This window comes from Ostrea edulis, chromosome 3, assembly GCF_947568905.1.
Source record: "Ostrea edulis chromosome 3, xbOstEdul1.1, whole genome shotgun sequence".
In the NCBI taxonomy this organism is placed as follows: domain Eukaryota; kingdom Metazoa; phylum Mollusca; class Bivalvia; order Ostreida; family Ostreidae; genus Ostrea; species Ostrea edulis.
The window spans coordinates 18,431,596-18,455,443 of NC_079166.1; the positions used below are offsets into that span (position 1 = coordinate 18,431,596).

Genomic DNA, 23,848 nt, shown 5'->3' on the forward strand with positions numbered 1-23,848 from the left:
TAACAATGAACTCAACACAATCTTACTACACCCAATAACAATGAACCCAACAGAATCTTACTACATCCAATAACAATGAACTCAACACAATCTGACTAAAACCAATAACAATGAACTTAACACAATCTTACTACACCCACTAACAATGAACTCAACACAATCTGACTACAACCAATAACAATGAACCTCGACATAGTCAAGAACAATGAACTGATCCCATCTCTGGCATATCCAGGGGTCCATATTCGCCCAATTCTCTATTTTGTATTCCTTATAGGATTGATCACTGCTATCTTCACCATTCATCGACATAATCTGACTACATCGAATAATCATTGACATTATCTCACTACATGCAATAACAACGAACCTCGCCATATCCTTACTACATCTAAAAGCGATGGACTTTGACTTGGCCTTATTAAACCTAATAACAGTATTTTCTGACATGACAATGCAATACAAGTTGTTTTCATTTCTTCCAAGCGTACTTTTTGTTACATTTGCATGTCTCTCTCTCTCTCCAATAATATTTTTATGTATTTTTTCAGCCTTTATGCCGCCTTTGTACAACCTTCTATATAAGTTAGGAGTTGACCTAGACAGACAAAGCAAGAACTATATTTTCTTTAAACAATTGGTGGAACGAGCGACAAAATTAAGACAGGATAATGAGGTATTTTAAGATGACTTGAATAACATTTCTCTTGTTCACGATCAATCGTGTCCATTTCATACCATACAAGCTACAAATAGGCATTTATTAGAGTACAGAAAAATAAGCGGGTAACAATGATCTCGTTATTTGTATGTTTGTGTATAAAATGATGACAGTGTTTGCATCGTCCTCCTGGACTTCTCATATCTAAGTACCAATATTCCATCATCACCTGCATATGGTGCTTATATCTCTTAACTGATTCGATACGCAGGAGTTAGTTCTGCGTATGATCAGTTTTTAAATTGAAGCAAGCTACTTACAAACAAGTTGATGTTACAGGGGTTTTAGCAGTCTCGTTGAAAAACGGCATTTCGCAAATCTATGATAGTTATAATGATCAAGTTTGTAAATACAACCTATCATAGATCATATGCTGTCTGACATATTTCATACCTATTGTTAGGCCGTTTTTCATGCATTGATTTGTCTAGGGATCACTCCGTTTACCTTATTAACATATAGGATTAACGGCGTGTGTGATCGGTAGACAGGGGATGCTTACCCCTCTTAGGCAACTGATCGCACCACTGGTACATCCAGTGGTTCGCGTTCTGAGATAGATGAATGTTCGTTATTTTAACCTTTTATGGATAGTGAGTTATCATCTTTTCTGTACGGTTATCTACATTTTTGCCACGTTACGAAAATCACATAACGTCCGTTATTTTTTTCGCAAAGTTTGCAGACATTGCGCTTTTGGGCTATTAATCAAATGTATTTCAGTGCGAATGATACATCTTCATCGGAGTTACAGTTCTTGAACTAACATTGTTGATTGGGAATTGTGGAAACTTCTTACAAACATTAAATCTGATGAAATATCGTGTTTATTTAGTTGATATGTTCTTGGGGTTCTCTTTGGTTAGAATTCGATTTAAAAAACTAGTTTTATACATTGACATCAACATATGTTTTAGATTGTTGTGTAATGATTTGTTGTGGTCGATGGAGTGTAGTACGGTTATCTCCCTTAGTTTGGGAACAATGTCAGAGTCGTGTGGTTTTGTAGATGTGTTCATTACGGATAATGATATGACGTTACTTTAAGTAATAGACAATATACAATTATGGACTGTTTAAGAGGGAGACATCACACATTAGCGGGTCTTAGTAGGGTTATCACCCGAGGCCGCCTATGCGGTGATAACCCTACTCAGACCTGATAATCTGTGATGTCTCATTGCAAAACAGTCCAGAATAGCTTTATTATCCTGAAGAATCTGAGCGTTAAAAAATACCATCACACATTCATTGACTTGTACCATGTAACTTTTTTTTATCCAAAACGTCAACAAATTCGTAATAACTTTCTCTGCAGAAAATTCTGATAACTTTTCAATATTTTTCGAGGGGTGAAATTAATGTTACATGTACCCTCAACCACATACATTATTTTGTTTTACACTCAATGGCATACATTTATTAGATATAATATGTTAAAGACAGCAACACATGAGGTTTGAGAAAGTTAAATAAGAGAAAGTTTCAATTGTGACGTCACAGTGGAATGACACAAAAACATAACGCCAAACGTAAACATTTCGTAACATATTTCAAGACAAAAATGTAAACATCAAGTCAAATGCAAAATTGCATTAGAATGGAAATATTTTTTTTCTCAATTGTTGTTTGTGACCATTAATGTTGACGCTGAAGTTGACGATTAACGATCCCGCATATTTTCAATATTATTTAATAGGGCTTTGTCGCTTGTTGTGTCATTAGAAGTTATGTTCTAAAGGGAGACAACACAGTCACCCTGCACGTGATGGAGACATCACCAAAAATCTCCCTCCATGTGATCAGCTGCCCTCGACCAGTGAAATTGACTGTATTATTCTGAAGAATAATATTACAGGTGGGATCTGCGGTGAATCCGCAACGGCCATTTACATAAAAAGATAGAGAGCGTTGTTCCTGTCCCCAGTTTATATATGTTTGTCATATTAAATATATGTAGGGCAAGGATAAGGCCCATCATTTCCAAAGTTAGCTTGAACAGAACTGTAGACCATTATACAATAAATTTGATACTTTGTCTTTCAACATAAGTAACAGTCTTACATTCATTTTGAGGCGTGTTTCGGGGTTTGAGTCAATTTTGAAATGCACATAGGACCATTATCGTACTTTGTTATTTTTGTCACTTGTTTTTGTCCATACACTTTAGAAAATGAGTTCACCCATATTCCAATTTGTTCAAATTGGAAATTGTTACTTGTTGTGTTAAAATATTGAATGAATTTCTATATCCGTTTATTCTAAAAAAAAAAACCAAACATAAGAGCGAAATGAACAAAAACAAAACCTTCAGCGAAACAAATAGACCGGAGCGACCGTTTTTACAGTCATTGGAGACAAATAGACCGGAACGACCGTTTGTACAGTCATTGGAGGTTACAGGTGATGTTTATGCGCATGTCATGCTAAAGACCTTGATTATAAGTCCCTGATGATGTTTATGTTATTGTGACATGTACAATAAGCTCTTGTTCTGCGCATATGTTTATCAATCGAGGCAGACAACTTACGAAAACTTTGATGTTACAGGGGTTTCAACAGTCTCGTTAATGTCAGCATCTCGCAAATCATATGGTCGTTATAACGATCTAGTTTGCCAACACCAGCCATTGGGTCAAATGTTCTATCATATATTTCATACCAACTTTTAAGTCGTTCTTTGCATACTTATTTTGACTGCGGATTACTCTGTTTACCTTATCAAGATATTGGGCTAACGTTGGTAGTGACCGATCGACAGGGAATGCTTACTCCTCCTAGGAGCCTGATCTCATCTTCGATGTACCCAGTTTCCGTGTTTAGGCACCTTTTAATTCTGTATTCATTATAGGAGTATCAAAATCAATTACAGTTTGTTATTTCCATCTCATTTATAACAATCATTGCAGGACAGGACAGATCTCCTTCAACTTTTGTTGAATGCTCACAGAGATACAGAAACCAGTGACACGGAACAGTTACTTGAATACGAAGACAAAAAAGGCCATTGGAAAAAGAGAGGTATGAGTTATCTTAAAGATTGGCGTGCATGTATGCTGATAATTACCCATTTCAGGTTAGGACCTGTATTTGCAGCGTCAATGTGTTTTTAGTGGTAATCTGGATTTAATCTTTGTATTTCTATAGTCTATTCCAGAAATACACTGAAAGTCATGGACCGACCTAAATTGTTCATTATACCCAAAGTTTAATATACCTTATGCTGAACTGCATAAGTAGTATTACTGAGGGTCTACTACAGAGAGCTCTTTATATCATATTGCTTTTTGTCCTGTCTGTCATTCTGTCATTCTGTCTGAAACATTAACCTTGCTAATAACTTTTGAACAGTAAATGCTAGAACTTTGATATTTCACATGAGTATTCCTTGTGACAAGACCTTTCCGTGGGTACCAACATTTTGGACCCCGTTACCTTGACCTTTGAGTTTGACCTACTTTTTGAAAACTTAAACCTTGGTGATAACTTTTGAACAATAAGTGATAGAACTTTGATATTTCACATGAGTATTCCTTGTAACAAGACCTTTCCGAGGGTACCAACGTTTTAGACCCCGTGACCTTGACCTACTTTTTGAAAACTTCAACCTCGCTAATAACTTTTGAACGATAAGTGATATAGCTTCGATATTTCAAATGAGTATTCCTTTTGATAAGACCTTTCCGTGGGTACTAAACCTTTTTACCTTGACATTTGACCTACTTTTAAAACAATTATGACATTGGTCATAACTTCTAAATGGTAGAATATCAAAGCTTTCATATTGCACATGAGCATTTCTTGTGACAAGATCTTTCTACGTAACCTTGACTATCTTTGGAAATGGCCATTATCGGGGCATTTGTGTTTCACAAACACATCTTGTTTTTTTTTTCTAAAGAAAATACACTACGTGCAAAACTCTTTGCAGAAATTGTCCCATTCCATTCTTGATTCCGGCGCCGCATCACATATACGATGTTTACACAAAGATAATGCATGGTCCTTTGTCATGTCACGGGTCTGTTGCGCAATTAGCAAAATGCACAATGTTTTCATATATCCTTGATAATTGGTTGTATGCACCTGAATTATCATACCTATACTGGATTCCTAAATTTCATGAAATCCCTTACAAAGATAAATCGCTGGATCCAGTAATTGTTCTACGAAGCCTCTATCGTTGCTCCTCACTAAAATATTAACAGCTGTGCAGGAGAAAGTTCAAACTTATTGTGCGACTACAAATGCCTGAAGTGGTGTTAATCAAATGTAGATTCTAAATTTTTTAACATACTTTTAGTAAACTTGAAATCGTAAAGCTTTTCTCCGATCAACATCAAAACGTATCACTTTTCAACACTTTACACGACTATCCTTCACGATGAATGAAGGACTAGACTTTTTAACATCATAGACATTTGCATCTTCAACAAAATTGGAAAACAGAAATATTCATATCTAGTGATCAATCATAAAACAAATTACTTTATTAAACACCACTCTGATTCCATGCACAAGTACTATGAAGGTGAAATAAAAAAAAAATATGTTGCAGTTCCTCATTGACAATGTATTCGTAGTCTTTGGTGATCAGGTCTTCCACCAGTCTATTGGAATTTCCATGTGCACGAATTGTGCTCCTTTGTTAGCTGACCTGTTTTTGTATTATGAAGCAGAATGTGTTCAAAAACTTGTACCGGAGAAGAAAACGTTTCTTGTCTTGGCATTCAATGCGACATTTAAATATATCGACGACGTTTTATCTATTAGCAATAATAATTTTCATTCATATGTCGATTCGATATATCCCAGGGAACTCGAATTAAAATACACCAGAGTCGTCCACTTATACTTCATACTTTGATATTGTATTGGAAATAAATATTAAAGGCAAACTTACAACTCAAACTTAATGACAAATGGGATGATTTCACTCTCTCCATCGTCAACTTCCGATATCTATGAATCAATATTCCATAATTCCCTGCACGCGGTGTTTATATCACTCAACTGATTCGATACGCAAGGGATTGTTATGCGTGTGATAAGTTCTTAAATGAAGGCGGGCTACTGATAAACAAGTTGATGATACAACGATTTCAACAGTCTCGTTTAAAGTCTGCGTTTCACAAATTCTATGATCGTTATCAAAATCTAGTTTGCCAATACAACCTATCATTGGGCCAAATGTTGTCTGATTTGTTTCATACCGATTGTTAGGCTTTTCTAGGTACATTGATTTCAACTACGGATAACTCTGTTTACCTGACCAAGATATAAGGCTCACGACGGGTGTGACCAGTCAACAGGGAATGCTTACTCCTCCTAGACATGTAGTCCCACCTTTGGTATGTCCAGGAGTGCGCGTTTGCCTGACTTTTTATTTTGTATTCCTTATAGGAGTTATGAGATTGATCACTGTTAGTTATCTTCACCTCTCATACAACAAGACGTACTGAAGAATCATGGAGTGTTAGTTTCGCAATATCCTACTTGAAACTCTTTTACGAAACACAAACATATTCATTTTGCAAAAATGGTTACAATGAGAATTATGATGCTCAGTGGAACAGAGGGAACCTAATTTTTTCACAACTCTCTTTCTCTCAAAATTTAAAAAAAGTATATATGCCGACATTATATTATATTTTGTTATGCATATTGATGTTGTGAAACTTACATTCGTACCAAAGTAGAAAGACAGACAGTAGCTGTAGAGCATTCGGGCAAGTTTGCTGCAGCTAGTTAAAGCACACTTGCCTCAAGTATAAATTGTGCGCAATTTTCCTCTGATATTCCGTTTGCGGAAAAGTTGCGAGACACACTCTTTTTCTCTGATCCACAGTTTACGGCATAATTGCCGCTAGTATACTAGAATATAAGGGATTCTACATAAATTATGATAATAAAAAATCTCAATAACATTCAATCACATAGCAAGTAAACTTTAACAAAATACAAATAGCAACGTGAATTATAATTAAAACATAATATGTGAGAGTAAAAGAAACTTGAAAAGCCCCCTAGTCCATATTGCATATTACTGTAGAATCATTCAAATTCGTGGGGGCCAATTTTCGTGGATTCCTGCATTTTTACGGGTTCGTGGGGATGTAATGTCGTGGATTTATATATTTGTAAGATTCTTGTATACTAGTTATCTTTATTCGCAGAGGATGTAAATTCGTGGGTGAGGGGTACCCACGGATTCCACAAAAATTGAACCACCACGAATTCTAATGATTCCACAGTACATTGAGTAATGTTGAAAGTTTTTTTTATAAGATACAAAGTATATTGCTTAGTCAATTACTGGAAAATAAAATTTGGATTCTTTTCAAAACTCTGCATCAGCTCTTGTTTACGGTTTGGTGAAATCAATTTTAGTGTTAGCATATTGAGTGAATCGTACACCCGATACTTTTTATTAGGAACCAAATCTCGATTTACTGTACATAGAGTCTTTGAAGATCTGCTTTGGTTTAAAACTTAAGTTGTTATAAATTAGTATAAATTAGCATCCCACAAACCAGTGTAAGAGACATGTCCCTAGATATAATGTTGATATGTAAATTATAAGAAAAGGTGAACTGCCACTCTCTCATTTGATATTTCAACTCACAAAATCACTCAGCACCTAGCTTAATGTTCCTGAATTAGAAATCCAAAAATATATATGTGGACATATTATTGAAACACTCGGAATTCAATTCACTCTTCCACGCCCCGCCCACCGATGACAACGAACGTCACATGTTTTCAGACTCCGTCAACTTATGTAAACAACATGGCGGGCGATTTCGATCTTCTACAGGATACCTTTTCAATCGCCTAGTTTACTCGTGAATTTTCACAGAACAGTCCGTCAAAGGGTTTGACATACTTCAGAGAAGGTTATGTTCACATAATTTCAGTGGGTAAAAACGCGGAAGAAACAGTAATTATAACTTATTTGTTAACGCTAGATGCTTTCACTGCATTTGCAGTAATAAAACACTACATCGTCTAACCATCGAATTGCAGGATTCGGCTGCCATCGATGCTTACTGTTCATGCACAGCTGGGTTAATATTACGAAACGTTTTCCGAGTTTTGAATAATTGTTTTGTTACGGAATTGACGATGTTTGTTGTTCGGTTGAAACTGAATAACTATATCACATAATGCTGCGTTGACCGGTTCAATAAAATGTTTCATCTGCTTGCTTGCTTTTGCATCTTCTTTTATTTTACTATTATTTATGATTTACTTATGAAAAACAGTTAAATATTATCAAGAATTTACATTGCAGCTCAAATACCATCTGTGATCTCCATTGAATGTTCAACTTCAGTTATACTTGAATGGATATTGTAGATCTAGATATCTACATTGAGATATTTACATGCATAATTTTTTTTAATGGTAATGGGTTAATTAGATCATTCTAAGTTTTTATTCCACGTCCACCCAAATATCTACTTCTATTAAAAAAAAACCAACTTGCAAATCAACAGAAAGAATGTGTACAATGTTTGATAGACATCACCATTTTGACAGTACAGTCAAGAATATGTTAAATGACACACAATAGAAAACTTGGATTATAAACAAGAATATTATAAAGACTCGGACCAAAAAAACAATTTCCTGTTCGTAAAACATCTGTTTTAATTAGTTACCCAACCTCTTGTACTATAGTACATATTGTAATTACATAGGATCAGCAACACAATATAATACTTAGTTAAAGGAGTAGTTTATCATAAATAGGACAATAAATTAAGTACCACATGTTTTTGTTTTTTTTTATTTCCAACAAATAATTCAAAACTATGGAATAATCATTGTTCTTTAAGAATAAATGGTTTACAATATCTGTCTATTTTAATTGTCAATGAATCAGCACAAATTCTTACATTTTCTTAGTTGTGAACATTCACACATTTCGAAGAAAAATTTAAGTAATCTACTAGTTTATATTCATCATAATGTAAGTTTTCCCAAAGTTAGACATAAATTTACTCTCTTATAAAATGTTTATCATTTTAAATAAATTCCTCACATTGTATACAAGTAGTACACAATGAATTCACATGCTCTACAATTTTCTCTTCAACCCTGGGTTTTGCCCAAGGGTTAGTAGGGTGCAAACTATCCAACTTTATTGGTGTCTCCATATATATACATATACTAACTGGTGGGAATAAACTGACAGAGATACAGAGGTGCAGACATATTTCCCCAGGTTCTTTGGATATCGTGAAACTTTGTCTGCCATAATGAATTCCCCTTCCAGAATAATTCAACCCACCATCAGTTAACAAAGGAGTTTGTAAAATCCACTATTCTCTGTAACAGCAACATCTGACATAGATCCAGTAAATAATTCACTAACAAATATGATAATAATAATAGCCTTTATTTATCCAAGATAACACAAATTAGCATACAGCTAGCTAAAGGATCACAATCCACAAGTCCCCTTTAGGTTGTAGCTGATTTGTAGTCAAAATGTATAATTTGTAACTGTAGTTTTAAAGAAGATTGTTTCTGTGATTTCCTTTCTGCACAATCAATGATAGCGATGGTTGTTGAGAATTGAGCTTTTATTCAGTTGTCATGTTGTTAATATCATTCCTATAGGACTATATTGAAACACAACCTAACACAACATAAGGTCAATTCAGGCACAGAATATATCACTGATACGCTGTGTTGAAATACAAAATCTTGATGCCAAGTCCTTGATTTCAAAATTATGTCTCAGCCTCATCAGTGTTAATAACAACTGCGATTGTTTTGTCATATTTGTTATGTCCCTCCTTTTTTTTTTTTTACACACTGGGGAATTTGCTCAGATGTATAAAAAAAACTCTAACAAAGTACAAAATGTGGCATGTCTCAAATTGATATAATAGAAAAACAACCCTGTTTTTTTTTTCTCTCTTGCTGTAGAGTACTGTTAATGTCAAAAGGGGTGGCCTGTTGGTGCGGTTAATCTTGGGCTTCCATTGATAACTGGAGTTGCAGATGATTATTAAGTATGCTCTGTTGATGAAAGGCATTTTCTGCTGTTGTTAACTGGTCTTGTAAATTCTCTAACTTGTACTGCTGTTACAAGTATATCCAATGAATCTATAAAGAAACAACAACAATTTTTTTTAGCATTTGGAAGAAAAACATAGATGCTGAGAGGGGCCATGGAATTTTAAAAGGTGACCTGACCTATTACATGAAAGATCCTATGCATACATTACACCCAACAATTTATTAGCTACTTATAAAATTTCAGTTTGCTCGAATTATTATGAAATCTAAATTCGAATTTAAACCATTTATTACAAAATATATATGGACATAAATTCTATTGATAATTAAAAACTTTGACCACGGAATTAGTCTGATTACTGAAACTTTAGAACTTTATCCCCTGGTATGATCTATTGTAGGAATCATGGAACGAAAACTTTGAATATGGCGCTCTTACAGTCATGTTATGATATGTATGGCTGAGCAGGGAAAATTTAAGACACCAGACCAGAAACTGCATAGATATTGGTGTAAACATTAAATGAATTGACCCTAGATATGAAAATAGTTTAGATATGGGATTCTTTTTCATAGATAATATTATAGTAAAAAACAAATAGTATTGTGTAGCTCTTAGCACAGGTGCTTGGGTTCATACCCCCCCCTCCCTCCCTTGAATAACCTAGCTACACGAATTGTTGTATTCAATGGGGGAAATTCTTAAAAAGAGCTATTTTGGGGTATGCATGACATTGTTGGCATGCATTAGTAGGATTTTCAACAAGAAATAATTTAAATCAAGTCGTGCAGGTTATTCGACCAATTCGGGAGAAAGGGGGGGGGGGGGGTCCTGAACCCAAGCACCTGTAGCTCTTAGTACATGTATACACATGACATGGGCATGTATTATTATCAGTCCCTGATTTAACTATTACTATTAACTAATACGTAATTGTCTGCTAAGACTAACTTACTTTGTGTGCCGGTCCATTCTGCTCTTACTGTGGGGCCTACCGCACGCCTTTATCCAACGTAAACATTAATCTTTATGTGATTTTGGGTTTGGAAATGGGATAAACATTACTTCTAGTATCCTTTCTGGGTAACGTGAATCACTGTTGCATTTCCCCAATGCACACAATTCCACCAATTTTATGAGAACTCGAAGTAATCAGGCTAAAACATCTGTACCTCAAAACCTCCGTCATCATAAGTTTTGACGGAGGTAATGGCGGACAATTCTTCCGCGATTCTGATTGGCTGTGCGGAGATGATAACCGCACCTCCCCTGACGACAGTGGAAGCGTGAATTGATGTTAACCTGATCATTTCTAGTTAATGATGTATAATGAACAATAAAGTTAAATAATGTATTATGATTCCGTGGGGATCCGGGTTAGAATAGGTCCTCAGTACCCCCTTGTTTGTCGTAAGAAGCGATTACATGGGATTGTCCTTCAGATGAGACCGTGACAACTGAGGTCCTATGTCACAGCAGTTGTGACATAATAAAGATCCCACTCTGCTCAAAGGTCGTAAGCGCCGAGCATAGGCCTAAAGTTTGCAGCCCTTCACCGGCAATGGTGACGTCTCCATATAATAATGCTTAGTTTTATATAGCACTTTTTCCAGCGTATGCTGCTCAAAGCGCTTTACAATGCATTATTATCCCGGCAGACCTTATATCAATCTAGAACTTTCTCAGCCTCCTAGAAAGCATACAGCGGAAGCTGCCATTACAATCGCTAGAGCACTAACATTCTAACAATATATTTCACTGTCTATAGCCAGGTACCCCTTTTACACTTGGGTGGAGTGAGGAAATTCATGCAAAGTGCCTTTCCCAAGGACACAACATTGGCTCTGCCGCAGACAGGACTCGAACCCACGACCTTTCGGTCGAGAGTCTGACGGGCTAACCACTAGGCCACCGACGCCATATGAGTGAAATATTCTCGAGAGGGACGTTAAACAATATATAATCAAACAATCATAATATATTGTAAAGTATAAAGTGTTGAATAAGTCATAAAGCATAAAAGTATTGTGATGGCAGGAAAACATTAAAAACCCAGAACATTACATGTATCTATAGAAACTTACGAAAACCATATCGGGAACCTCAACGTTAGTTTTCCGTAGATGGGAACTTGACGGAAACATGCGGAAATTATATGCTTGTTTACGCACTGTGTAAAACCTACAGGAAACGTCAAAGTCAGGTTTCTGCAAGGTTTTCAGATGGTTTCAGTTTTGCGGAAACAAGTGCTTTCATCCAGTGATATATTGTCCAAGCGTTCATGTAAGCTGAACACTGGATTTCAAAAACATTGACCCTCGGCTTAATACTCTATATATTTTAGTGTATGCAGGTGATTGCGGCCCATTTGCAGGAAACGTTTTGTTTTGTAAGGACAAGTTTAAACGAATAAAAAAAAAACACAACTCGTTGAAGTTTGTTTAAAAATCAAAACACTCGAACTTCAGCAAGGCCAAGGTGACTTAGTTGAGTGATGTGGGACATGAACCTCTTGTTTTCATCGATATTCATAATGTCGACATCATTGATGTACGCAATACACAATGCAATTATTATCATGTTGAGCCACTATTGTCACTGTCATTGATCGGAGTAATTTTGTTCAGATTCAACCCCCGAGTTCTTTTGTAGTTTCACTAATAAGTTGATGATCGTATTGAACATACTTAGAGTGTCATCTCTAATGTACAAATATACAGTAAGAGGTATTTTTCTGTTGTTATATCTCCTTGTCAATTCACCTGCTCAAGTGAACTATTCTGATCACGTGTTGTTCGTTGTCCATCTGTTTTTAGTATTGTGTTACTTCATACATTTTTTTTTACTTTTCAAGAAAACTTTCTTTAAAGCATCATCGGGTAAAGAGGATTCAATGCCTCAAGTGGAGTTTGGTGTTCGATTCAAGTTGGGTTAAGTCATGACGTTGTTTGTCACAGATGGGGCCATCATATGGGTTCAAAAATTTTCGTATTGATGAAAAGGGTAAAAACTTGTGAATCTTCTTCTCAAGAATAAAATATCTCAGTTGTGCGTTGTGACCTATGGGTCCCTTCTGACCTTATCTGTATTTTTAACAGGACTCACAAAGGAAGAACTCGGTGGGAATTCCGTCATGTTTATGGTAGCCGGATACGAAACTACTGCCACAACTTTAACCTTTACTGCGTATTGCTTAGCAACGAATCCAGAGTGTCAGGAAAAGCTGATTGCGGAAATTGATTCAACCATTGGACAGGTATACTTTCTTAGTGTTGTGTTTTGTATATTTTTCTGCTAAGATTCTGTATTGCACCGAAGCGACACTCGAATATCTAATCTTGTTTGAAATATCGCGTTCTTTTCTAACGATTGTCAGTAACGGTAATCGATCCATAAAAAAATCATATTAAAGTTAATATTACGGTTTCAACTACGTGGAATTGGCTTGCTTTATGGTCGGGTTGTGCAACGTGCATCCGGCTTATATAATGGTGAATGGCGGGCTGGGGATGTCCTTGTTATAAGGTACCTATTTTGTATAATCAACTCTTCTCATACCTCTAACTTGACATTCCTCAAATGCTGTGTAGTTGTTATGGACACATTGAAGATGTGCATACCTTTTTGAAAGTGGTCAGGCATTTTAAGCATGCCTTGAATATACAGTACCTATATTTGTAGTCCCCCTCTTACATCATTTGTTTGACAACCTTCAGGCATTGTACAGCTGTTATGGAAGCATTCTTCGCAAAATTTACATGTAGCAGAATTTTGTCATATTTTAATGATATCTACTTTGTGTAACAAACTCCTCTCACAGCTTTTTACTTGACATTTTCCAGACCGTGTGCATAATAGTTGTTATAAAGCATTGAAGATATACATGTGACATTTTAAAAGTTATTATTTTTTTTTTTAATTTCTACATTTAATATGTCATTCTTCCAGTAGGTTTTGTAAAAAAAAAAAAGGGGGGGGATACCTACATAGTCTGGTTTTATTAGCTCACCTGAGCCGAATGCTCAAGTGAGCTTTTCTGATCGAAAATTGACTGTTGTCGGCGTCGTCGTAATTTTTTCCACATTTTAATCTTCTCCACAACTAATGAGCCAATTTCAACCAAACTTGGAACAAAGCATCCTTCAGAAAAGGGGATTCAGGATTGTTCAAATAAAGAGTCATGTCCACTTCAAAGGGGAGATAATCACAAAAAGGCAAAAATAGGGTTGGGTCATTTAAACATTTTCTCAATAAGGGATCAAATTTTTACATGCAGATATTATAGGGAAAACGTCTTCTCCAGAACCACTGGGCCAATTTCAATCAAACATGATACAAAACATCCTTAGGTAAAGGGGATTTAGGTTTGTTCAAATGAAGAACCATTCCCCTCCAAATGGGAAATAATTACGAAAATGGAAATTAGGGTTGGGGTATTTAAAACTATTCCTCTAAGGAACCACTGGGCCAGAAAAGCTGAAATTCACATGACGGTTTTTTGACAAAGTGAAGATTCATCTTTGTAAAGGTCATGGGCCCTGGTGTTAGAGTTGGGCCATAATAGGGGATCAAAGTTTTGAATCTGAACTAAACCTGGCACAAAACATTCGTTACTATGAAAAGCCATATCTCTTTACAAGGGCATGTGGTATTTTTTTTTCAATTTGTAGTCAAGTTTGATAACCAAGTTTGATAATAAATGAAATTTAGTCGTGACTTTGATTTTTTTTCTAAACGAAGCTGCTTGAATAATAATAGTTTTTCTTAAAATTGTTTATTGTTAGGAACTGCTGCTTGGGTAAGCAATGTGGCCCATTGGCCTCTTGGTATAAATGCATACGAAAATCCGAGACATCTCTAGTATAGACTTCTTGAAAGCATTACACAACTGATTCTTTACCACAAATACTTCAGTTTCTTTTTACTTCATCTGGATCCATGGACTACTGTCTATATGATAAATAACATATTTTAAAGCAACCCTTTCGGATCTCAAATCGCTTTTATTTTTCTATGATGAAACCGAAAATGTAAATTGAAAGTAACTATTTCACTTTAAATATCAGGCATTTAAACTAGATACCCATGTACCTTCATGTATTGAATAAGTTTGGCATGCCTTCACGGAATTTAAAGACCCAACTTTAAGTTAACGCCCCCAAATTTTACCTGTGTGGTTATCAATGATAAGCCGCTGGTCAATCAAACTTTTAACAATAGAGCTTAGGTTGATTGACGTTTGCAGAGACCGTGGTCTACTACTACCTGAGAAAGATGTTTTGATAACAATCATGGCTAATGATGACCGGCAGTCATTAGATCTCAAGGAAAGCCCTGGTATACCTGAGTTTTGATAGCATTGACTCGCACCTAGAATATTTTAATGGCTAACGTCCCCTACACAATGCTATTTATCATCGTATTTTCTCTCTCCATTTATATACATGTATTATAGAATAAACAATCAGAAATCAAATAATAATAATAAAAAAACAAAAACAAACATAAGTTATTGGAATATTTTCTATTAATGATTTATTATGACTTTATATTTATAAAAAAGGAACAATGCTTTATTGGCGCAGCACATCAACATGTAATGGTTATATTGCCCATGCGTAAAACTGTTACAGTTGTAACAAAAAATGCTTCTGTTTGGGATACCACATGCATTATAAATTACACAATCAGAAATAAAACAATAGTAAAATAGTATAAATAAGTTGTTGAGATATTTCTATTCATAATTTATCACAGCTTTATATTTATAGAGAGAGAGAGAGAGAGAGAGAGAGAGAGAGAGAGAGAGAGAGAGACGGTTTTATATTTATAAAGAGAGAGAGAAATGTGTAAAACTAGCAATAATAAAGATAGATGAAACGATATGGCATGACAATAGTGTTGCATACGTATGACAGTAATTACTAATTTAGTCAATGATTGAGAGTAAGGGAGAGAGAAGGGGGGAACTAGCTATGTGTCAGCTTCTGTTTGGGATGCCATCGTTACACAAACACTACGTCCACAGAAACCCTAAAGAGAGAGGGAGGAGGAGGGGGGGGGGGGTAGACTTCGTGTCAGCTTCTGTTTGGGATACCACCATTACACAAACACTACAGCCACAGAAACCCTACAGACGGCCCATATTGAGGGTATCTTGATCATTCTTCATTTGGTTGTACATGAACACAGATCTACTTGGGTTTATTCATTCTCTCGAAACATGGGTATTTTACCTACTACACCCACGACACCGCGAACTCCCAGGACACCAGGAAGTGCCTGGAAACGCCGGGTAATATTATATATAGGAAAATATTTATATACGATATATAGACAGTTTAATTAGAAGTTTTAAAAAGCACAGGTTTAGAAATTGGCTAAACCTGTTATCTGTAATACATAAATATGACCAAGTTTGAAGGTCTACGGGAAATAGAAATGCGGTATGCATGTAGGTAGAAATTTTAATTATTTTTTGGACACAAATCATGACACTAAGCATAATTTGTGATAACCTGAGAAGTTCCCTGGGTATATCATAAAAATATACACAACAACTGATCTCTTGGCCAGGTAAATTCCAGGTAACTAACATTGACCATGGATAAGCTCCGCCCACATTCACTGATCTGTGGAGAAACCGTACGGTTTTTTTTGGGGGGGGGGGGGTCTTTAAGGACATTATTTTAGTAGATATTTTACTTTTAGGTATCAATTATTTTGACTAAATACGTATGTGCCTACACTTATAAAACAAGTTTGTTGTGCCTTCAATTAATTGCAAGAAACAACAAAAGGCATCACTTGTGCTTTATAGCAAATAAAAAACCAGTCTCTAGTCAAAATTCTAGTTCAATAGACGCTACATCATTGGGGTTTGCCCAGTTGAGTGTTGTATTTGTATTTCTTAAATGAAGACAAATATTTTCAAGTAATACCTAAAATATTGTTGAAGGGACATGGAGCTGGGCTAGAGTATTGTAGAAGAATCATTTTAGTCATAAACAGAATTCAAAATTACTCTGAAAACAAATTTATGCAGCATATGGGAATCAGGATCTTATAAGTTTCATTCGGATGAAGCAGGATCAGGTTAAGACTATATATATATATATATATATATATATATATATATATATATAATGTTATATATCAAACTGAATTTCATCATACCTGTTTTAACGAACAGGACACTCCTGACTATGACAACATACAGAAGATGGAGTATCTTGACTGTGTTATCAAAGAGGCACTGCGGGTATATCCCCCCGCTCAAAGGTATATATTTTTCTCATGAAACCTTTATGCATTATGAACATGGGTTTCCTTGTGTTATTTCGCTCACTTCCTCTGATTGGGATTTTTATCAAAGAGGTTTAACGTAGATAGTGACCAGGAAAGCGCCCGGCATGCACCTCATCTAAAGCTGATGATGTGTCTATATGACTGACAAATTCTCGAATGGGACGTAAAACATCATACAAATTAACAAAACCTATCCTTTTTCAATTTTGCATATACAGTTTTTAATATACATAAATGTCTTTAATAATACATCTGTATTTACTGAGGAATGTAAAAGGATGCGCTAAAATAGAGTATCTATTGATAGGACAGTCCGGGAAACAAGTGAGGAAATGGAGATTGCGGGCTACACTATACCGAAGAATACAGAAGTGTCAATCCCTATATATGCCTTTCACAGATGTCCAAAATATTGGGAAGACCCAGAGAAATATAATCCTGACAGGTACCACTAAAATGTAATCCAGTAATACAAAATGCCATCCAACAGCAATGATATATGCTGATACTGTGAATTTCTTTTCATTCCAATCGCAGTTATGCAAATGTGAAATGTCGCTTTGAATTATCAAGTCAATTGCTTTCTTATAAGTAACGGAAAATGTGACAGATTGACTGATTTATTCACAGACTGTATAAATACAGTCAAACATGGTTATAGGAAACATCTTGGGCCAGGGAAAAACAGTTATATTCATAAATTGCTTTTATTTTCCTCACATTGTGGAATGAATATAGCTTCACAATAAGCATAAATTCGTTATAAGTGTATTCCTTATCAACATGGATTCGTTATAAGTGTGTTCCTTATTAACATGGATTCGTTATAAGTGTGTTCGTTATAAATATGTTTCACTGTATATGATGGTGACTCCAAGTCTTGTGTACCAATGTACAACTGTATGTCTGTTTTTATTTTCTTGTGAACCAATTTCGCTTGTCCGATTCTTTTTTTAAATGAATAAAATATTTTGAACTTACATGTTTAAAGGTTTTTGGAGAAGAACAAGTCCAAATTGACTCCAGGTACATTCCTTCCGTTTGGACTCGGGCCGAGGTCGTGTGTAGCCATGCGGTTAGCTTACATGGAAGCCAAATGTGCCCTGATAACAATTCTACAGAAATACAAGTTCATGACATGTGAACAGACGGAGGTATTATTTATATTCCTTACGAGAATGTAATTTTATTATGTTTAAATTATAATTATATTTTTAAATTCTACTGACTGGTCGCGGTAGTGGTTAGGGTGGTCGGTGGTTAGGGTGGTCGTCGGTTAGGGTGGTCGTCAGTTAGGATTGTCGGTGGTTAGGATGGTCGGTGGTTAGGGTGGTCGTTACGTAACCTCGAGGACTGGGTTGCGTTCTTGATCCCAGCTCCGCATAAAACCTAAGACGTTTAACTCACATCGGAAAAGTATGTTCCTTCGTCGAACATCGTGGGTCAAATGCTGTCTGACGTGTTTCATACCGATTGTTAAGCCGTTCTTGGCACACTGATTTTGACTGCGGATAACTCCGTTTACCTGATCAGGATATAGGGCTCACGGCGGGTGTGACCGGTCAACAGGGGATGCTTACTCCTCCTAGGCCCTTGATCCCACCTCTGGTGTGTCCAGGGGTCCGTGTTTGCCCAATTATCTATTTTGTATTGCTTGTAGGAGTTATGAGATTGATCACTGTTCGTTATCTTCACCTTGCATGTATTAGAAGTGGAAGAAACGGGTCTTTAGGGTATGATCGTTTTGTATCACGGTAGGCGTTGGTACAATAAGGAACCCTTCACAGTTACAGCCGTAAACTGGAATGTAACGTAAATGATAAACAATGTCAAATATATTGTAGATCCCTGCTCAAGTTGATGCCAGAGCTATTTTGAGACCGAAAAATGGAATCGTCTTGAAATTGGAGAAATGGAAACTACATTAAATGTGACAAACCTGTGAAATCTCCATTCGGATATTGAAGTATGCAGTGCATATATAATTTGAATTTCTGCTAAATAGTAGATAGCTAGATATATACTTTTATATGTTTTATTTGAAATTACGAGTTGTTGTTATATTAACCTAGTTATTTCGCGGTCCAACACTTTCTATGACCCGTATTGTACAGTAGACTTCCATAATAGTAATAATCTATTTGTACTGTTTCTTTCACCACGCCCACAGCATCAGAAATGAAAGTGTTATGTCTTTCGATTATTACCTTGAATGAAGACGTTCAACGTTACAGTTGTCCATAGCCCGGGTCAAAAGATGTGACATTTCAAAGCTAGATGAGCGACACATTTTCGAATGGGACATAAACAACATTCAAACGGACAAACAAGACATTGGTATTTGAAAGAGACGTAACATGCACTATTCTTTGATTGTTTAAACCTGGGTGGCAAGTTTAGCCGAAAGTTTGCCTGAATGTCGCGAAACGTCAAATACTAACAACATATTGTAATTAGGGAATCAGGTATCAACAGATGATGCTTAGTCCTCATCTCACCTTTGATGATTCCAAGGATCCGTGTTTGTCCTATTTTCAATTTTGTTTTCTTTATACGATTTATGAGATTGATCATTATTCGTTATCATCACTTATCATCTGGCACTGATGCATAAAGTTTAGGTGGGACTTTTATTCCTGCGCCTATCTGCTCTTCAAAGATGTATTTACAATTTAAAACATCATGATACGTGGGTGAACTAAATGTACATAATTGTCCTTGAAATGCTCTGCTGAAAAAGTGTAAGTTTGAAAACAGTATCTTGCATTAGTTGTGTGCGCCCCATTCGAAATTGTTGTTTTCGAATCAGATACCTAAATACTTATCATTGATTTAGGTCAAAGACTTTCTGCAAATCTCATCTAAAGAACTAACATAAGAAGTCGTGATATACTCCAGAATTAAGAATACCCCTTCGGTTTGCAAGCAGGTAACAACAAATCCTCACTGGATTCCATATCGTAGGCGAGCTAATATATTGTCATATTCTTAAACATCTGTCAGAAAATGAAAACGCCTTTATTAAAATTCATCATCTACTTCATCTACTGCTCAATATAAACTTGTATATGGTAAACGGTTTGTTTAAAAAGGTATATTATATGATAAGAAATTAAGTTCACGCCATACAGTTTCATCATTTTAATTTCTGATGTAATGTTAATCAACCATATCATCTCAAATCGTCTGATGTAATCTTCATCATGTTACGGGTTAGTATAAACCCAAAGACCGCCATTAAATGTACTTCAATCCCCGGATGTAAAAATCTATGTGACATTACCACACAGTTTATAACATTTATATACTCTATAACATACAGTGTTACGGTAAGGAAGGTCAGATCATCTCTCTATTTACACCCATTGTTCTAAAACTTGACCGTCTAGAATCTTGTCTAGGTCAAATGTGTCAATCAAGTAGAATGTATTACACAAGAAATTTCCATATCATCTCCAATCTAAATCTAACAGGACGATGTCATTATATCTCATAGCATAGAGAGCATAGCGGAATTATATACCATGTCTAATACGTCCAGGGGTCTGTGTTTACCCTTTACACTTTAACCTTGGCCATAAGTTTTGAACGGTTAGTGATAGGGCTTTCGTATTTCACATTTGAATTCCCTGTGGCCTGGGCTGCGTTTAAGATCGTAGCGGCTAGTCTAGGGGCTATTTTACAATGTGTTGTCTTTTCGTTATTTTGAGGCAAAAAGTAGATAATATCATAATTTTTGTTTTTCGTTATTTCGTCGGGGTGAAAAGTCTCTAAATATCGTTTTGTTGTCCTTTCGCCTCGAAATAACAAACAGACGATAAAGTGTAAATGACACAAATCAGCCATCATACCTAGTTCCTAGGCAAGGCACTGCGATCTTGTACTCAGCCCAGATCTTTCGTTAGGTAACAAACTGTTTGATCTCATGACCTTGACCTTATAGGCCTACTTATGAAAAAAGTTAGCATAGGCCATCACTTGAATGGTTAGTGACATTGTGTTTCATGTTCACATATGTTCATTGTCCCAAGACCTTTGAGTACCAGAATCGCTTTGTTGCCGTACGGGAATCAGTGTTTGCAAACAAATCTTGTTATGTTATGACCTTGTGAATGTTAGATATACGATATCATATAACATTACTTAGATTTATATAGGAACATCTACATTATCACCAGATTGTAAAATATTCATAGTTTACATTCTATGGTGTAGGAGTTATGAGATTGATCACTGTTCGTTATCTTCACCTTGCATATATTTCATTTTGTGTATCTAGATTCTATAAAAATAAATGATATAATATCATTCAATTGAATTGGTTTTATTTTTAATTATTTCTTTAGGAAAACCAGCACTAGCTTACAATTATTAATTATATAATAGATGTCCATTATCATCAACCTTGTGACAAACTTCACATTAAGTTAATAACTTTAATCCTGTAATCCTTTAATTCAAGCCATCATTTTGCAACTTATAATGGAAATTGGTATCTTCATTGCCATAAATACACCTTACGTTTTACGCGGGTATGTTAAGGCAGGTTATGAAAATCTTTACTGGGATAAGTTTCGCGAAACAATGTGACGTCATAATTGAAATAAGTATATCACTAAGTAAATATCAAATCCCGATTTTATTTTTATGTAAGTTTTATTTATGCATGAAATAAACCATGCAACTACTAAGATCCTAAGAAATATGGAATGTTATACTGCTGTCGTGTAATTTCTGTCTGATCAATATGAAAGTAAACTGATGACGTCATAACTATATACCGAGTGACGTTGACAGATGTAAAGAATTTATTAAAGTGTGCCGTGTAAATATCAACAAAATGTGGAGTATTTGAAATATTTGACATGAAATATGTGGGATATTTATGTGAAACGCTGGGAATTTATTGATATTATGAAGGTATGTTGATTTCATTCATTGCCAACTTTGTTTAACGAAGAAAACATTCCATTTAGCATGTCGATTCGATTTTCCTCTGTCATACACTCAAATAAAACTGCAAAAGTAGCACACTACGCGGCATACTTTTATAGACTTTTTATACACCGTGTGAAAGGTCATAAGATAATGTACACGGAAATTACTGATATAATTGTCTGTTAAGAAAACTTTTAAAGAAAACTGCATTGCATCAGTGCAAACCGTTAAACAAGGGCTAGATGGTTTCGTGTGTAAATGTTTAATAATTATTTCTTACTGAAAATGGTAGGATTCTATCTGTAATTCTGATAAACTATGGGTGTTTTACCGTCATTATCGCCAGTTAGACCTATATCTAAATCCTGGAGTAGTGTGCTACTTTTCCATTTTCTATTAAGATACATCTGTTATCTATTTATAACAGCCATGCAATGACTACAGTATAAAAACATGGCGCGGTGGTTATTAGACACGGAGAAATGGGATGGTCAGCCGCACCTCTCTTGACATCGTTCATTTTCTGTTAATTGTACATGTGATTGAAATAATACCCATAACCTCAATTAGCACAAACTCATGGCGCAGCGGTTATTAGGCACATAAAAGTAGGGACAATCGGGATGAGGGGTTCTGCCCCATCAATTTTTGACAATATTCATTTTCTGTTAATTATACATACAAATTAAGATATACTGGCTGATTGCCCCCTCGCCACTTCTTTTAGTAGATATGTGGAATTAAAAGAATGTAAGGTTGAAGTGCTTAATTGAAGTTAGGACCCTTTGAAATTTGGGCGTTTAGCTTTTATGGTTGTTTACATGCCAATACTTGTAGACAATTGTAAAGTAAATTGTTCCCCTGGAAGCCCCAGTGCTTATTTGCCAACGATAATACCTGCCTGAAAATCAAGCTGTATGACATGCTATCAACCTACAAAGTAATTCATTCCACACAGCGATACAGCGTACTCAAATTCCTTGTTTTATATCCACATAATGTAAGATGAAACTGTACATTAGTTGTTGTTTTTTTCAGATTTCAATAAATTGTGTCCAGACTTTTGTTTTTTGCTTCTTTGCGATAATTCTGGCTCGACTTTCATTACATCTGTTATACGCATCCATCAAACCTTTCCTTGAACCTAATCTGTGTATATTCATGTAAACATTGGTTGTATGTAACATATCTTGTATAGGTTCGACTATTACGTCACATTATGACTTTCTGTATGCTTACAATGGAGGAAAACAAACAGTATCATTAAAGAGGTTTCAGCAAAGGGTATACATTTAATAAACTGAGACAAATGTAGTATGCAAATAAGCAATACAATGTCACCATTGATGCCCAAATAAAATCCGTTCATCAAGTAAACATTAATTGATTTAATAGGATGGATGAATATGAGTTACCGTACCTATACTGGATTCCTAACTTCACAAAAAGCCTTAAACCTTACAAACAAAGACACATTGCTGGATCAAGTTAATGTTGTACGAAACCCTTATCTTTACCCAAACGACAATATTAACAGTTGTGAAGGACCATCTCCACGTGTATTGAACTAAAATATATATCAGAAGTAGTATAAATTTTAAATCATAATTTTTCTCAAATCAACAAGATTAAAATGTATGACTTTTCAACACTTTACACAACTATTTCTCAAGATAAGTTAAAGACTAGACTTGTTTCATAGACAGTTGCTTCTTTATCAAATATGGAAGAAGGGAAATATATTACAAATCATGCCGCCAGTTCCTTAAGCTCAAATTTACAAACAAAGGAACAGATGCCGTCAACATAAGCAACATTCTTTGTCATAAAAGGGTTCAGTCGTGTAT

General features: G+C 35.4%; 1 protein-coding gene across 1 annotated transcript in view; it reads left to right on the forward strand.

The window, feature by feature from the left end:
• Positions 1-21,376, forward strand: part of LOC125674618 (cytochrome P450 3A18-like) — a 31,408-nt gene extending 10,032 nt beyond the window's left edge. The window contains exons 8-14 of the mRNA XM_048911861.2: positions 552-676; positions 3,631-3,742; positions 12,854-13,011; positions 16,948-17,036; positions 17,371-17,508; positions 18,055-18,217; positions 18,908-21,376. Of these exons, the coding sequence (XP_048767818.2) occupies positions 552-676; positions 3,631-3,742; positions 12,854-13,011; positions 16,948-17,036; positions 17,371-17,508; positions 18,055-18,217; positions 18,908-18,991 (869 nt within the window). The 3' untranslated portion in view covers positions 18,992-21,376. The remainder of the gene's footprint in view (positions 1-551; positions 677-3,630; positions 3,743-12,853; positions 13,012-16,947; positions 17,037-17,370; positions 17,509-18,054; positions 18,218-18,907) is intronic.
• The last annotated feature ends 2,472 nt before the right edge of the window (positions 21,377-23,848 follow it).